The sequence below is a fragment of the Paroedura picta genome, chromosome 2 (genome assembly GCF_049243985.1).
Source record: "Paroedura picta isolate Pp20150507F chromosome 2, Ppicta_v3.0, whole genome shotgun sequence".
NCBI lineage: Eukaryota > Metazoa > Chordata > Lepidosauria > Squamata > Gekkonidae > Paroedura > Paroedura picta.
Window position 1 is genome coordinate 177036860 of NC_135370.1, and position 17303 is coordinate 177054162.

Here is a 17303-nt window from a genome sequence, read left to right on the forward strand (position 1 = left end):
TCTCAGCCTCAACTCCATCACAGGGTGTCTATTGTGGGGAGAGGAAAGGGAAGGCAAATGTAAGCCACTTTGAAACTCCTGCAGGTAGAGAAAAAGCATATAAGAACCAACTCTTCTTCTTCTTATCTTCCTCCTCCTCCTCTTCTGTCCCCTCTCCATTTTGTCCACCTCCTTTTTGAAGTGAGGCCTCCAGAACTGCACACAGGACTCCAGAGGCGGTCTGACCAAGGCAGTGGGACTTTGATATCTTGCAGAAATAGGACACATCTCTATTAAACAGGCTGCCTTAACTATGCCCTTTAGGCTTTCCATCCTATTCCCCCAGGAAGTGTTTAGGCCTGAGTTCCCTTTGATCCCTGAACGGGGGATTATTCTCCTGCAGGCTGGACTTACCCAGCAGAGCGGTGGGGCGAGGAGGGAGGGGAACTGCTGTGGAAATCAAGTTCTCACATTTACAATGCTGGGGTGATGTCATGCAGATGAATCATACATTTCTCGCTGGGTCAATTTAGATCATTCGCTGGCAGGGGCTCCTGGGAATTGTAGTCCATGGACATCTGGAGGGCCGCAGTTTGACTACCCCTGATTTAGATTGATGTGTTGGGAGGGGGGCTAACCTGCCTGCTACATCCCTAAAAAAGCAAGCAGAGGCTTCAGCTAAGGGAGGGAGAAAGTGGGATTGGGGAAAGGGATTTCTTAAAGGCCTTTCAAAAGGTTTGTCCGATATTATGGGCAGGCCCTTTTGAACTGAGCAAGAATTGCCTGGGGGAGAGGAAGAAGATCTGGTTGTTTTAGACCCCACTTTTTCACTACCTGAAGGAGTCCCAAAAATGGCTTACAAACACCTTTCCCTTCCTCTCCCCACCACAGACACCTTGTCAGGCTGAGAGAGCTCTGGGAGAACTGATCTGTGACAACAACACTGAGAGAACTGTGACTGGCCCAGTTTCACCTAGTTGGCTCCGTGTGGAGGAGTTCTGCAAAAGAGGCTGGGGCTGCAGGACCCTGGACAGCTCCTGTACTCTCCCGAAGACTTGCAAATCCCACAGGCTCAAAGCCATCCCATACATCAGGGGTAGTCAACCTGTGGTCCTCCAGATGTCCATGGACTACAATTCCCATGAGCCCCTGCCAGCGTTTGCCGGCAGGGGCTCATGGGAACTGTAGTCCATGGACATCTGGAGGACCACAGGTTGACTACCCCTGCCATACATGATGCTGAAAGGCTACAGAATATCGGCAGGGCAGAATTCTTGCAACGGAAAAGCAAAATCCAAACTAAGTCTGTGCTGTTCGAATCGGGACCCGTCCTTGGCATTTCCTGTTGCTCTGGCAAAGGCAGACAAGAGGGACCGCCTCTGCAGAGACACTTGGAAAGAACAGTTTCAAAATCTTTGGCACCAAGGAAAGAGAGGGGCGCTGGCCCCGTCTGTCAAGGGAAAAGGCCAACTTGAAGCCTCCTTCTACTGAATCACACCCTTGATCCCTGCAGGTCAGTATTGTCTGCTCTGGCAGGCAGCTGCTCTCTCGGGCAGATGTCTTCCCTACCACCTACTCCCTGGTCCTTTTGAACTAGAGATCCAAAGGGATTGAACCTGGGACCTCCTAAATTGAAAGGGCAGGCTCTTCCACAGAGCCACAGCCCCGCCCTCCCTATCAGTATTGCCGACTCCAACTGGCAGCAACTCTTCAAGGTCTCAGGCAGGGCATTTCCAGTCCGGTCACCTACAACTCGAGAGCCAGCTGGGTGACGTGGTTAAGAACAGCAGCCTCTAATATGGAGAGCCGGGTTTGATTCCCCATTCCTCCTCTACATGAAGCCAGCTGGGTGACCTAGGGCCCATGACAGTTCTCTCAGAGCTCTCTCGGCCTCACTTACCTCACAGGGTGCTTGTTGTGGGGAGAGGATAGGGAAGGAGAAGCTTTGAGACTACTTTGGGTACAGAAAAGTGGGATGTAAAAACCAACTCTTTTAAGGCCTTCCTAAGAACATCAGGAGAGCCCTGCTGGGTCAGACCAGTCATCGATCTAGTCCAACCTCCTGTCTCACACAGAGGCCAGCCAGTTCCTCTGGAGGGCCAGCAACAGGGCAGAGAGGCCAAGGCCTTCCTAAGGACATCAGAAGAGCCCTGCTGGGTCAGACCAGGGGTCCATCTAGTCCAGCCTCCTGTCTCACACAGGGGCCAGCCAGTTCCTCTGGAGGGCCAGCAACATGGCAGAGAGGCCGAGGCCTTCCTAAGGACATCAGGAGAGCCCTGCTGGATCAGACCAGGGGTCCATCCAGTCCAGCCTCCTGTCTCACACAGGGGCCAGCCAGTTCCTCTGGAGGGCCAGCAACAGGGCAGAGAGGCCGAGGCCTTCCTAAGAACATCAGAAGAGCCCTGCTGGGTCAGACCAGGGGTCCATCCAGTCCAGCCTCCTGTCTCACACAGGGGCCAGCCAGTTCCTCTGCAGGGCCTAAGAACATCAGAAGAGCCCTGCTGGGTCAGACTAGGGGTCCATCCAGTCCAGCCTCCTGTCTCACACAGGGGCCAGCCAGTTCCTCTGCAGGGCCAGCAACAGGGCAGAGAGGCCGAGGCCTTCCTAAGAACATCAGAAGAGCCCTGCTGGATCAGACCAGGGGTCCATCTAGTCCAGCCTCCTGTCTCACACAAAGACCAACCTGTTCCTCGGGAGGCCCAACAACAGGGCAGAGAGGCCGAGGCCTTCCCCTGATTTTGCCTTCTGGCTCTGCAACCTCTGAATCTGGAGGTTCCCCTAAGTCATCTTTGAAAAGTGTTCCCGTGGCCATCACAACAGCCTCTGGCAGTGAATTCCACATTTTAGACCAGCGTCCGTTCAGGAAGAGTGTTCTACTGCTCTCTGGAGGCCACCTTTGGTAATCTCTCAAACACATTTCCAGGGAGCTTTCCATAAAACTCATTCCCAGGTCAAATCCAAACAGGTGTCAAAGCAAGCAAAGAACAACCGTGACTGTTCCCACAACTGCTAAAGAGAACTGGTGCTTTTCCGCTGCCCAGTGTTCTTCCCTTTCCACACAACCAGAAAAACAAAGCAGGGCGAATTTTAACAGGAAGGGAGCAGCAGCGGGATGCTTTCAGCAGCCCGGCTATTCTCACCTTCCTCCTCCATCATCATCATCAAACATGTGACCTCCTTGGATTTTCCCCCGCACTGCGTCTATTTCGGTTTCCAAATGCTGCTCTTCTCGAGACGTAACTAAAAGGGAGGCTTTTCTAGGTCAGATTTCCTGCTCTCTGTGCCTAGCAATTAGGCTGGCCTACTAGCAATTCTGGACTTCCTCAGTGGTCTTCTGTCCAAGCACCGATCAGAATCAGAATCACACAGAAATCTGGAAGGGACCCCAAGGGACCTCCAGTCCAGTCCCCTGTCCCTTTTCAAGGACTTTAAATCACACCCTCCTGATGGACGGTCATCCAATCTCCTCCTAAAAGCTTCCAATGAAGGAAACTCCACCACCCTCCGAGGCAGCATATCCCATCTACGAACAGCTTTGACCCATCAAGGTCTCAGGTGGAGATTGTTCACATCATCAACCGCCTGGTCCTCTTTTAAGCTCATGATACCAAGGATGGGGCCTGAGACTTTCTACGTGCAAGATGCTCAGCCACTGAATCCAGGTTCCTCTCCCTTGCAGACCCCGACTTTGCCCTCCCCGATGGTTAGTGCATGGGGGGCGGAGCAGTGGGTGGGGGATTTCTAGAGTTCTGGCCCTGCTGGTGGACCTCCTGATGGCCCCTGGGCTTTGGCCACTGTGTGGCACAGAGTGGTGGACTGGATAGGCCATTGGACTGATCCAACATGGCTTTTTATATCTAGCAAAGTGATCCTTGGTATTCTTGGTGCTTGGGGCGGGCACAGTGGGAGGGCTTCTGGAGTTCTGGCCCTGCTGGTGGACCTCCTGATGGGCCCTGGGTTGTGGCCACTCTGTGTGATACAGGGCGTAGGAGTAGATGGGCCACTGGCCTGATCCAACATGGCTTCGCTTATGTTCTTATGCTCACCTATTAGTGTTTTACCTGTTCGTAACCATCAAGGTTTCACCACGATCAAGGGATCTGAGCATCTTCTAGTACTGAAATACTCCCTTAACGGGCCATTTATGATTCCAAAGTGTTTCTTCCACGAGCAAGGAAAACAACATATTTCTTTTTTGGGGGGGGGAGCCGTGCCCATCTGTCACTGGTTAAGGAGAGCTATTTTCATCATGTTGCTCAATGCGGGCACTTCAGAAGCAGGCAGACTGATTTCCAAGAAGGCCATTCAAACCAGCAGAGGACGGCGGGTGGCCCTGAATCCTTCCACTCCCCAGCTGGGAACGACCTCATGTCACCCCCACGTGACTGAGCACCCCACTGAACGCTGATGTGCAAGTGCAGCAGGGACCCACAGAGGCAGGAGTATGAGAGAGGATGCAAAGGCTCATGTTACACTGTCATTTAGCATGCTGCTTGCAACAGTATAGGGTGGTTCGGGGAGAAGTGGCCCTAGATCAGGGGTGGCCAAACTGTGGCCTTCCGGATGTCCAGAGACTACAATTCCCATGAGCCCCTGCCAGTATGCTCATGGGATTTGTAGTCCATGGACATCTGGAAAGCCATCCCTGCCCTAGATTAAGGTCCCCAATGGGATGCCCGTGATCTGATTGGCTGTGTCATTCTTTTAAAAAGAAAAACACTGCTTTTTACAGTGGGACTCAAGAAAAGTAGCGGCAGCCGTTTTGTGGCTTTCCCCACTGAATGGTGTCGGAATTTGGAAGGCGATCGCAGGCTCGAGAGGCTTGGGGGTCCCTGTAAAAAGGTAAAAGGTAAAGGTATCCCCTGTGCAAGCACCGGGTCATGTCTGACCCTTGGGGTGACGCCCTCCAGCGTTTTCATGGCAGACTCGATACGGGGTGGTTTGCCAGTGCCTTCCCCAGTCATTACTGTTTACCCCCCAGCAAGCTGGGTACTCATTTTACCGACCTCGGAAGGATGGAAGGCTGAGTCAACCTTGAGCCGGCTGCTGGGATCGAACTCCCAGCCTCATGGGCAGAGCTTTCAGACAGCATGTCTGTTGATTTATCACTCTGCGCCACAAGAGGCTCTTGTCCCTACAGGGGGTCCCTGTACTAGATCCCAAACTGTGACAACCCTCAAGGCCCAGTTTGGAAGAGATCCTGAGGAAAATACACACATCCTCCATGAATCCATCTGATCCCCTTTGGAGGCTGTTTATTCTTGTGACAGCGAATTCAGAATTGTTGTTGTGGGACTGGACACATAATGTGCAGTGGTTTATACAGAAACAGATACTGGTTTCCAGGGACTCTGGCCGAGGACTTGTACATCACCTGCTGTCAGGTTCTCTTAAACGGAGCTGCCCGGGATTGAACCTGGGAACACCTGGACACCAAGCAGAAGTACTACCAATGAGCCATCGCAGGCTTGGACTCAAGAATACTTCTCCCCTACTGCCACAAATGCTCCCCTTCCAGATCCCTAATTTGGCTGTTTTCAGAAATCTGAGGGCCCTTCCCTTCCTCTCCCCACAACAGTCTATGGGGTGTGTGAGGCTGAGAGAGCCCTGTGAGATCAGCTCTAACAAGACTGTGACTAGCCCAAAGTCACCCAGCCGTCTGCATGTGGAGGCGCGGGGGATCAAACCCAGCTCGCTAGATTAGAAGTCGCTGCTTTTGACCACTACGTCAAGCTGGCTCGCAGAAAAGGATAGAAACAACCATAATATACCCCCCAAAAAAGTAAATATGCATTCAAAGGCAAGTTGCATTAAAAATGGTAAACTCCTCGGGGGAAATGCGTTATGTTCTCCAAGACTAGCAGTTTCTCACACCAAATCCAGAGATCCTCGTTCTTTAAGAAGCCAGGTCTGATGGCGTTTCTTCCTGCCGGCAATGCCTGTTCTGTTTTTCATCTTTCGCGGATCAACTCTGCCCCCCTTCGGAGGCTGCTGCAAACATTCCAGGACCAAAATTCCCAAAGCACAGAAATCGGAAGAGAGAACAAAACACACACCATGGTTGATAGTCACCAACTGCAGCATTTTAACTGGATGGGATGCAAGAACAAGCCACAACCCACCAAATGCACTTTATTCGGACCAAGAGCAAGAGTCCAGGAGCACCTTGAAGACTGACAACATTTGTAGAAGGGAAGGAGCATCTGGGACTCCCTTTGAGCCGTGACTCACAAAAGCACCTTCCTTGCCACTCATTTTGTTAGTCGTTAAGCTAGTCCTGGACTCTTCTGCTGCTACAGACAGGCTAAGAGCATAAGAAGATAGTTGCTGGATCAGACCAGGGGTCCATCTAATCCAGTATCCTGTCTCACATAGTGGCCAACCAGTTCATTTGGAGGACCAAAATCAGGGCAGAGAGGCCGAGGCCTTCCTAAGAACATCAGGAGAGCCCTGCTGGATCAGACCAGGAGTCCATCCAGTCCAGCCTCCTGTCACACAGTGGCCAGCCAGTTCCTCTGGAGGGCCAGCAACAGGGCAGAGAGGCCGAGGCCTTCCTAAGAACATCAGGAGAGCCCTGCTGGATCAGACCAGGAGTCCATCCAGTCCAGCCTCCTGTCTCACACAGGGTCCAGCCAGTTCCTCTGGAGGGCCAACAACAGGGCAGAGGCCGAGGCCTTCCTCAGAACATCAGGAGAGCCCTGCTGGGTCAGACCAGGGGTCCATTCAGTCCAGCCTCCTGTCTCACACAGTGGCCAACCAGTTCCTCTGGAGGATCAGCAACAGAGCATAGAAGCCAAGGCCTTCGTAAGAACATGAACTGTTAAGTAAGAACATGAGGAAGAGGTGGTGAGCTCCCCCTCACTGGCAATCTTCAAGCAAAGGCTGGATACACACTTTTCTTGGATGCTTTAGGATCCTTAGGGCTGATCCGACGTTGAGCGGGGGGTTGGACTAGATGGCCTGCATGGCCCCTTCCAACTCTATGATTCTATGAGATGGATCACTGGTCTGATCCAGCAAGGCCCTTCTGATGCTCTTATGAAGGCCTCGACCTCTCTGCCCTGTTGCTGGCCCTCCAGAGGAACTGGTGAGACAGGATGCCGGATTAGATAGACCAGGGATGTAACCCAGCAGGGCTCTTCTGTTGTCATGATGTTCACATAAGAATGAGTAGAAATCAAATCTTTTTTTTATGGAAACATGAAATGACTGTTTACAAGACCAAACACAAAACACTGAGGTGGGTATCTGCAGCCCAGCAGGCTCTCCCAATGGGCAGCTGATGTTTTATGCAAAGAGGAAAGATGCAAATCCACTGCCTGGAAGGGGGAATGCAAACCAGGAGGGCGGAAAGCCAAGGGCTCCCATTCTGCAGTATCACTCAGGGTGTGAAAGTCCACAGAGACCCACAGAAGTGGAGCAAGGTGCTGAATTAGGTTTTACATGCTTTTAAGGTGCATTTGGTATTTTAAGGCTATAGTCTTCCCAGTTGTGATGTGTGGCTGTGAAAGTTGGACCATAAGGAAGGCCGAGCGTCAAAGAATTGAGGCTTTTGAACTCTGGTGCTGGAGAAGACTCCTGCGAGTCCCTTGGACTGCAAGGCGAACAAACCGGTCAGTCCTAGAGGAGATCAGCCCTGACTGCTCCTTAGAAGGCCGGATCCTGAAGATGAAACTCAAATACTTTGGCCACCTCATGAGAAGGAAGGACTCCCTGGAGAAGAGCCTAATGCTGGGAGCGATCGAGGGCAAAAGAAGAAGGAGACGACAGAGAATGAGGTGGCTGGCTGGAGTCACTGAAGCAGTCGGTGCAAACTTAAAAGGACTCCGGGGAATGGTAGAGGACAGGAAGGCCTGGATGATCATTGTCCATGGGGTCGCGATGGGTCGGACACGACTTCGCACCTAACAACAACAAAGGTGCATTTGCAGTTGGGGTTTAATTGTTGGCATGAGCTATTTCTATAATGTTTCGTTTTAATAGTCAGCTGCCTCTGTGGTCTTGTTTGGGCGGAACAGTGGCATGCAAATTTTGTAAATCAAACAAAACATTCCACAGCCAAAGGTGGAAGACCCAAATGACATCTCCACACATACCCGTGCACGCAAAGAAAAGAAAAGAGTAGCCATGTTGGTTCAGGCCAATGGCCTATCCAGTCCAACACGGAATGCCCAAACCCCAGGTCCCAATAGGAGGTCGACCAGCAGGGCTAGAAGGTCTCCAGCAGCTTTTCCACTGCTGCCCCACAAGCACCAAGAAGACAGAGCATCACTGCCCTCTAAACCTAGGCCCTCCTTGGTGGTCCCCCATCCAAATACTAAGTCGCGTCACCCCTGCATGATTTCTGAGATCTGAGAAGTCTGGGCTCACCTGGGCCATCCAGGATTTCAAGGCAAGAGCTGAGCAAGGAGGTTTGTTGTTACCTGCGTCTACGTAGCCACCTTGGCCCTCCTTGCTGGTCGCCTACCTAAGGGCTAGACAGGGCCAGCCCTGCTTCATCACTCAAAAACCAGACTGGGCCGCCTAGTTCAAGGCAGGCACAAATATCTAAAAACAGATAAACTAGTTCTCGACAGACATGCCCTGGGAATAGCGCGTACAGTTCTTGTTTCTCCAGCAGCTAGAGGGAGGTGTGACATGCCGTGCTGGAAAAAAATCAACCAAAAGGGTCTGTCGCTTTCCCAGCAAAGACGAGGCTGGAGCATTGGAAACGTTTCCGTTTAGAACAAAAAGATAATTGAGAGCAGGGAGGGGATAGAACTGCATAGGAATTTGCATGGCTACAGAAGGGGAAATGCTGACTTCAAACGCCCAGCCTAGCCTGATCTTGAATGGGCTCAGGAGCTAAGCAGCATCGGTCCTGAAAATGTAACAAGAATGTCAGAAGAGCTGTGCTGGGTCAGATCAATAGTCCATCTACGCCAGGGTTGTTCAGGCTCAGCAACGAAGCCAGGGTCACAGGGCAAGACGATACGGAAGTCGAGAGCAAAAGTTGAGTGCAAATATTTTATGACAACTTCTTCCATTCAGTTATGCAACAGATTTCCCGCACAACAACTCTGCCAGGACCACCATTCCAGAGGAACGGCTGTTACGGCCTCCCTTTCCATAGCACTGGGGGGGGGGGCTAACTGTGGCTCACCAGGGCCTATTCTGCACACATAGGATAATGCACTTTCAATGCACTTTCGAAGTAGATTTTCCTGTTCTGCACAGGAAAATCCAGCTGACAAAGCACACTGAAAGTGCATTATCCTATGTGTGCAGAATAGGCCCAGATGTCCACAGACTTGAATTCCCCTGCACAGTTTGGCTGCCCTGCCGTAGCCCCTCCCTGGTGGCCTCCCATCCGAGTCCTAACCAGGGCGGACCCTGCTTAGCTTCCGAGACTGGACAAGGCAGGGTCAGCCTACACCAGGGGTAGTCAACCTGTGGTCCTCCAGATGTTCATGGACTACAATTCCCATGAGCCCCTGCCAGCGAATGCTGGCAGGGGCTCATGGGAATTGTAGTCCATGAACATCTGGAGGGCCACAGGTTGACTACCCCTGGCCTACACCACCCAAATCAGGGAGAGGTCCAACTAGCCCTCCCCACCAAAGCTGCTGGACTCCCAGGGGAGACAGTCTCTCTGACCCCCAGAAAACTGTTCCTGGGGGCGTGATCCAGCGGCAAGGGCAAAGCCGAAAACTGCCCCAAACAACATTGCTTATAAACTTCGTACTCTCGTCCACGGAAGACTCCAGCCCTGCAGAGGAGGGACCCAGATGAACAACGGAACAGGTCCCTGGTGCACGACGTATTAATTCAACCCTGGGCCAACGACCGAAACAATTCTGGTAGCTAAGCAACCTCTCTGTGAGACAAGGAGCAAAACAAAGGAGCGCTGGTGGCTGAGATTTTAATTTGGGTGGCAATTCAAAAAGCCATTAACGCTGCAGGATAGCCACGGCGGTCAGCTCTGAATGAGCTGGAGGTTTGAGCTCAGGATGTCCAGAAGAGGATAACCAAGAGGAATATGAGGGGGTGGGAGCCCCTTCCCCATGAGGACAGGCTGAAGAGTCTGGGACTTTTCCATTGAGAAAAGAGGCACCAAAGGGTGTTGGGGGGGGGGGGGAATGATCGAGGTTTATGAATGGGAGGAGGGGAGTTGACAAAGTGAACCTTTCCTCACACTCCCAAACCTCAGGTGATGGGCAGGAGGTTCAAGATGGGCAAAAGGAAAAACTACTTTACACAGAAAGCTTGTAGTAGATGAACCACTTCTGATGTCCTTAGGAAGGCCTCGGCCTCTCTGCCCTGTTGCTGGCCCTCCAGAGGAACTGGCTGGCCCCTGTGTGAGACAGGAGGCTGGACTGGAGGGACCCCTGGTCTGACCCAGCAGGGCTCTCCTGATGTCCTTAGGAAGGCCTCGGCCTCTCTGCCCTGTTGCTGGCCCTCCAGAGGAACTGGCTGGCCCCTGTGTGAGACAGGAGGCTGGACTGGAGGGACCCCTGGTCTGATCCAGCAGGGCTCCTCTGATGTTCTTAGGAAGGCCTCGGCCTCTCTGCCCTGTTGCTGGCCCTCCAGAGGAACTGGCTGGCCCCTGTGTGAGACAGGAGGCTGGACTGGATGTACCCCTGGTCTGACCCAGCAGAGCTCTCCTGATGTCCTTAGGAAGGCCTCGGCCTCTCTGCCCTGTTGTTGGCCCTCCAGAGGAACTGGCTGGCCCCTGTGTGAGACAGGAGGCTGGACTGGATGGACCCCTGGTCTGACCCAGCAGGGCTCTCCTGATGTCCTTAGGAAGGCCTCGGCCTCTCTGTCCTGTTGCTGGCCCTCCAGAGGAACTGGCTGGCCCCTGTGTGAGACAGGAGGCTGGACTGGATGGACCCCTGGTCTGACCCAGCAGGGCTCTCCTGATGTCCTTAGGAAGGCCTCGGCCTCTCTGTCCTGTTGCTGGCCCTCCAGAGGAACTGGCTGGCCCCTGTGTGAGACAGGAGGCTGGACTGGATGGACCCCTGGTCTGACCCAGCAGGGCTCTCCTGATGTCCTTAGGAAGGCCTCGGCCTCTCTGTCCTGTTGCTGGCCCTCCAGAGGAACTGGCTGGCCCCTGTGTGAGACAGGAGGCTGGACTGGATGGACCCCTGGTCTGACCCAGCAGGGCTCTCCTGATGTTCTTAGGAAGGCCTCGGCCTCTCTGCCCTGTTGCTGGCCCTCCAGAGGAACTGGCTGGCCCCTGTGTGAGACAGGAGGCTGGACTGGAGGGACCCCTGGTCTGACCCAGCAGGGCTCTCCTGATGTCCTTAGGAAGGCCTCGGCCTCTCTGCCCTGTTGCTGGCCCTCCAGAGGAACTGGCTGGCCCCTGTGTGAGACGGGAGGCTGGACTGGATGGACCCCTGGTCTGACCCAGCAGGGCTCTCCTGATGTCCTTAGGAAGGCCTCGGCCTCTCTGCCCTGTTGCTGGCCCTCCAGAGGAACGGGCTGGCCCCTATGTGAGGCAGGAGGCTGGACTAGATGGACCACTGCTCTATTACAGCAGGGCTCTCCTGATGTTGTTATACATGCAGAAGTTGCAAGTGGTTTAGAAGAGCAATTCATAAATGCTGAGTGTGAATTTATTGTTGGGTTGTTAGAACTCTAATGGGACTAACTTTCTACCACCAGCTGCAGTAAGCAGAGAATTCAGGAGCTTTTTCGTCCACTGCAGTACAATAATGTGAGAAGCTGTACTTCCCAAAACTCTTTGATTTAAAGGGAATCTTCAGTATCAGCTGGGATAATGGTTAAGCCCGGCTTATGTTCTGACCGGCGGTTCCTTGCCCAGTTGTAATGCACATCTGATCCACTAACAAAAGAAGAAGAAATGCATTGATTTCTTTGTTGGCTCAATATTCGGTCCCATCGCTGGAGCTTAGCGAGGCTTATGGGGATTTTACCCAACGGGCTTGTGATCTAAAATCTGGCTTAACAATCAAGGATTCTTGATTGAGCCCATGGGCACTCTTGGAGTGCTAAGAAAGGGACATACCGAGTCCTGCCACTGCTAGTCTGAGTAAACAACACTGACCTTGCTGGACCAAGGGTCTGATTCAACATCAGGCACTTTTGTGCGTGAGATAAAACAGCATGTGAGCTTTCAAGTTCTCCAGAACTCCTCATCAGCCTGATGAGGAACTCTGTATGACTCAAAATCTTGCACATTGGTTTAGGTTTGGTTTTTGGTCATTTTGGGCTCGAGCCCAATAACAGGCTTTTGTTTCTGGACTAAAGAGGGTCCCCAAAACTCTTCCTGCTCGCTTTGGCTGCAGTTCAAAAGCAGAACGGCCTAGGACGGACCAGCCCACGGAAGCAAGGCAAAGGCATACGGAACAGCACAATTTAGCTGCACCGTCTAAAGGAAAAGCTACCAGAAGGTTAAAGAAACCCAGATGTAAAGGCCCCATAATGCTATATCTCAGTACCTAACACTGAGCCAGCTTGGTGTAGCAGTTAAGAGCAGCGGCCTCTAATCTGGCGATACGGGGAATTATTTCAAGGGCTCCTTCATGGTCAAAAGGTTGAAAAAGGCTGACTCAATTACTCTTGAAGGGGAAGCAGAGAGGAGAGAAGGGAGGCCCAGTTTGATTTCGTGGCCCATTTTGTCCTCCAGCATATGCCCGGCTGAAGAGTGAAGTTTTGCAGGCCCCTCGGCACTCTGAGAGTATCAGAGAATCATAGAATCATAGAGTTGGAAGGGGCCATACAGGCCATAGAATCATAGAATCATAGAGTTGGAAGGGGCCATACAGGCCACAGAATCATAGAATCATAGAGTTGGAAGGGGCCATGCAGGCCATCTAGTCCAACCCCCTGCTCAACACAGGATCAGCCCTAAGCATCCTAAAGCATCCAAGAAAAGTGTGCATCCAACCTTTGCTTGAAGACTGCCAGTGAGTACCAACAGGGTTCAGATCTCTGCAGGCAACTCATTCCTCCAGGCCCAACTATAAGCCTGCAGGCAGAATGAAATCATACAATTATATGGGATATAGACCTCCTGCGACCCTGACCACATGTGTTTCGACCAAACGGCCTTCTTCAGTGGCCAAATCTAGTCACTGCACTGTGGCTCCTCTCCGTTTTTACCCTCACAGCAACCCTGTGAGGTAGGCTAGGCTGAGAGTTGTAAATGCCCTGCATACTGCAGGGGGTTGGGCTAGATGACCCTGGAGTGCCCTTCCAGCTCAATGATTCCATAAAAGCCCAAGATCAGCCATCAAGCTTCCAGGGCAGCATAGGGATTCATATCTGGGTCTCCGGATCCGAATCCAATGCTTTAACAGCTGCCTCACATCGGCTCTCTAAGTTGGCTAACGGGATGTAAAAGGAGCTTAAACATTAATTACTGGAAGTAAAGAGCTTAAACATTAATTACTGGAAAACTTCGGGGGGGGGGCATTGTTTTATAGTGTTGATGCTCTTGTTTGTGTTTTGCACTAATACATCGGTTATTAAGCAGGGGAACAGCCTGGGGGGAAAGCTGCCGGAAATTGTCAAAGGCACAGGTACAAATGTATACGTAGTTCTCTTTTCTAGGAAGTTTAGCCATTCGAAAGTCAGATTTGGAGAAAGGGAGTTTATTTCGTAACATCCAAAATCCCTGGGCTCTCCCAGGAGGAACAGTCAACACAAAAAAGGGTGATTTTTTAAAAAGGGGGGGATTCAGCCACCCATGAACTTTCAGCATGTGCAGATGAGGAAGGGGAGGGGAAAATCTGAACCTGTGTTTATGAGGGGTCCACCTGGGTCAGCATCTTCTCCTCTTGACTGACAGCAATTAGGGTCCCAGAGAGACCTCACGGGTCTCCTCACGACTGAACCGTCCTAGATACCACAAAGATGGACTCGGACCCGGTGCCAGATTGAACCCCTTTCTGTATACCCAGCACCAATTAATAGTAATAGTAATAGTAATAGTAATAGTAATAGTAATAGTAATAGTAATAGTAATAGTAATAGTAATAAATTTATACCCTGACCTTCCCTTGCTCAGACAGGTAACAATAAAAGTTGAACCCCCTTTTGTATTATTAGAGATAGATAGATAGATAGATAGATAGATAGATAGATAGATAGATAGATAGATAGATAGATAGATAGATAGATAGATAGATAGATAGATAGATAGATAGATAGATAGATAGATAGATAGATAGATAGATAGATAGATAGATAGAGCATGCTCTGGCCCAGCGCCAGATTGAACCCCTTTTGTACGTGCTCTGACCCCATTTCGGATTGAACCCCTTTTGTCTGCAAAAAAAGACTTGTTCTGACCCACCACCAAATTATTCTTATTAATAATATATTATTCGCATTATCATTATGAGAGCAGCCGCAGCAGCGACAACGTACATCCTGGCCTTCCCGGATAACCCCCAAAAGGTGACCCCCGTTTTGCGTTCCCCGACCCAGGGCCGGGCTGCGCCTGGAGCAGGGAGCTCTGCCTTCTTCCCCAGGGCCACGCAGAGCCGTGGAATCCCTCCGGGACCCGCTCGCCCTCTCCGCCTGGCCGGGCCCTGCCCCACCGCGGGGGGCTCCGTCCTGCCGCCGCATCCTCAGGACCGGGGGGGGGGGGGGGAGAGAAAGCAGTCGGCCAGGGCGGGGTCGGAAGGAGGGAGACGCGCTGGCTCCCGGGGGAAACCTCCGCTCGGCGCCCGCGAGGTGGCGGGTTCGATCCCCGGCCTCTCTCCAAAAAATCCCCGCCGCAGCAGCAGTCCGGGCCACTTACTGTCCGTCGCCATCCCGGCTGTGCAAGGCGCTGCCGGCGCCGCGCTCCCGTCCCGTCCCGTCCCGTCTGGTCCTGCCGCTGCGCTCAGCCCATCTTCGCTGCGTCTCCAGGCGAGCCGAGCCGAGCCCGGGAGGAGGCTTGGCGCACGCGCGCGAGCGCCGGCTCCTGCCCGAGCGCGCGCCCTGCCCGGGGAGACGAAGCGCGCGTGCGGAACGTGGGAACGCGGGTCGGGCCTGCGGGGATGCGGGATGGAGTGGGGCTGGAGCGATCTGGCTCCGGGGAGACCGTGCATGCAACCCCCCCCCCCCCACCTCCTGCTCCACGCAGAAGAGATTCCTGGCTGTTTCCAGCTCCCAAAGGTGGCCTGCCAGGGATATTGGGGGGCATAAGTGTAGCAGGCATGGAGATTTGGGGATGGAGCCTGGTGGGGCGGAATGCCAGAGTGCTCCCCCCCCCCCTCCAAAGCAGCCGCTCTCTCCATCTCTGTCTGGAATTCCAGTCTCTCTCCTGGAGGTTGGCATCCGTAGAGAGTGGAGCTCTCCTGGAGTGACAGCCTGGTGGAATGAGCATCCGGGAGAGCTGCGCTCCCCCCCTCCCCCGACAGAGCTCTCCCTCCAGGGGTTGGGTCTTTGGGCACCCCACCACCACCACCCCCCTCTCCCTCCACTCACTTGCTCCGGATGAAAAAAGTCCTTCCCTCTTCCTCCTCATTCAGCATGGAGCTGCCAGGGAAACATCTGGGGCTTCAGTTTTACGGTTGTTATATAGAGGGGAGACTGGGAGTTTCATTGTTAGTTCTGATTTTGTAAGACGCAGAGAGCGGCGGCCAACAAATCACAGTATAAATTCATGATGCTTCTAGGCTATGGACCTGAACTATCCTGGGCCCATCTGTGCATAGGAGCCTTGGTCACCCTCCCCCAGGGCTGCCCCCCTCCATGAGGCCTGGGAATCCCCCAGAATTACAGCTGGTCTCCCCTGGAGAACATGGTGCTTTCGAGGGGGAGCTCTTTGGCATTGTAGACCACTGAGGTCCATCCTAGGGGTGGGGTGAGAAACGCTTGGGGGGGAGCCTGGGGAGGGGGAGTTGGGAAGGGGAGAGGCGTCAGCACAGTCCTATGCCAGAGTCCCCCCTCCAAAGCTGCTGTTTTCTCCAAGGAGACCAATCTCTGTTGCCTGCCGGGAGAGCACTCATGCTAGCAGATTTCTGGGGGCCCCACCTGGATGCTGTAACCCTACTCCACTCCACCCCCCAGAAGTCTCCAGGAATTTCCCAACCTGGAGGTGGCACCCCCACAGAGTCATGGGTAGGACACCCGCACGTGTTGTGAGCTTAGCACAATGAACCCCCATCAACTGAACAGGGGTTGTGTGAATGCCTACACGGCAGCCACAAACGTTTTACAGGCACTTGCTTCACTGATAAAGAAGAAGAATTGGTTCTTATATGCCACTATTCCCTACCCAAAGGAGGCTCAAAGCGGCTTACAGTCGCCTTCCCTTTCCTCTCTCCTCAAGAGACACTCTGTGGGGTGGGTGAGGCTGAGAGAGCCCTGATATCACTGCTTCATCAGAACAGTTTTATCAGTGCCGTGGAGAGCCCAAGGTCACCCAGCTGGCTGCACGTGGGGGAGCGCAGAATCGAACCCAGCATGCCAGATTAGAAGTCCGCACTCCTAACCACTACACCAAACTGATGATAATTTAGGGGTGCCGCCGCGTTTGATTAACCTGATGCAGTCGCTCTATGCCAACTAAGAAGCCGTCGTACGGACACCATTAGGTGACACTGACTGGTTCAAAACAGAGAAAGGAGTTGCACCAATTTTGTCTTCTTTCCCCCTTGCATGCTGAGGTCATTACGGGAGAGGCTGAAATCCAAGAATCAAACCCTGGAATTAAGATTGGAGGAAGGAATATAAGGAATCTTCGGTATGCTGATGACACAACCCTCCGGTCAGAAACTAAGGAAGGCCCAGAACAGCCGATTACAAAGATCACTACAAAGACAAAAAGAACAACTGCCACAAAAAACAGACATGTCACAAGAGCAGTTGATGGTGAAGAGACTCAACACATTGAAGAACTCATTTTTCCCGGATCACAAATGGATCGGAGTGGTGCTTGCGGTACGGAAATTAAATGTCCCAATGGAGACCGGATTGGTCAGACCACACCTGGAGTCCTGCGTGCAGTTCTGGAGGCCTCACTTCAGAAAGGACGTGGACAAAATGGAGAGGGAGCAGAGGAGAGCGACGAGGATGATCCGAGGCCTGGAGACCAAGCCCTTGGAGGAGAGGCTGAGGGCCTTGAGGATGTTCAGGCTGGAGAAGACGTGGAGAGGAGTCAGGAAGGCCCTCTTGAAGTATTTGAAAGTTTGTTATTTAGAGGTGGGCAGGGAGCGGTTAATGTCGGCAGCAGAGGAGAGGGCCTGCAGGAATGGCTTTAAACTACGTGTAGAATGGTACTGGCTAGATAGGAAGAAAATTATTTCACAGACTGAGTAGTTCAGCAGTGGAATAGGCTGCCTAAGGAGGTGGGGAGCTCCCCCTCACTGGCGGTCTTCAAGCAGGCT

General features: G+C 52.7%; 1 protein-coding gene across 1 annotated transcript in view; it reads right to left on the reverse strand.

Moving 5' to 3' along the window:
• Positions 1-15073, reverse strand: part of SYT16 (synaptotagmin 16) — a 110632-nt gene extending 95559 nt beyond the window's left edge. The window contains exon 1 of the mRNA XM_077323914.1: positions 14729-15073. Within this exon, the coding sequence (XP_077180029.1) occupies positions 14729-15020 (292 nt within the window). The 5' untranslated portion in view covers positions 15021-15073. The remainder of the gene's footprint in view (positions 1-14728) is intronic.
• Between the last annotated feature and the right edge of the window lie 2230 nt (positions 15074-17303).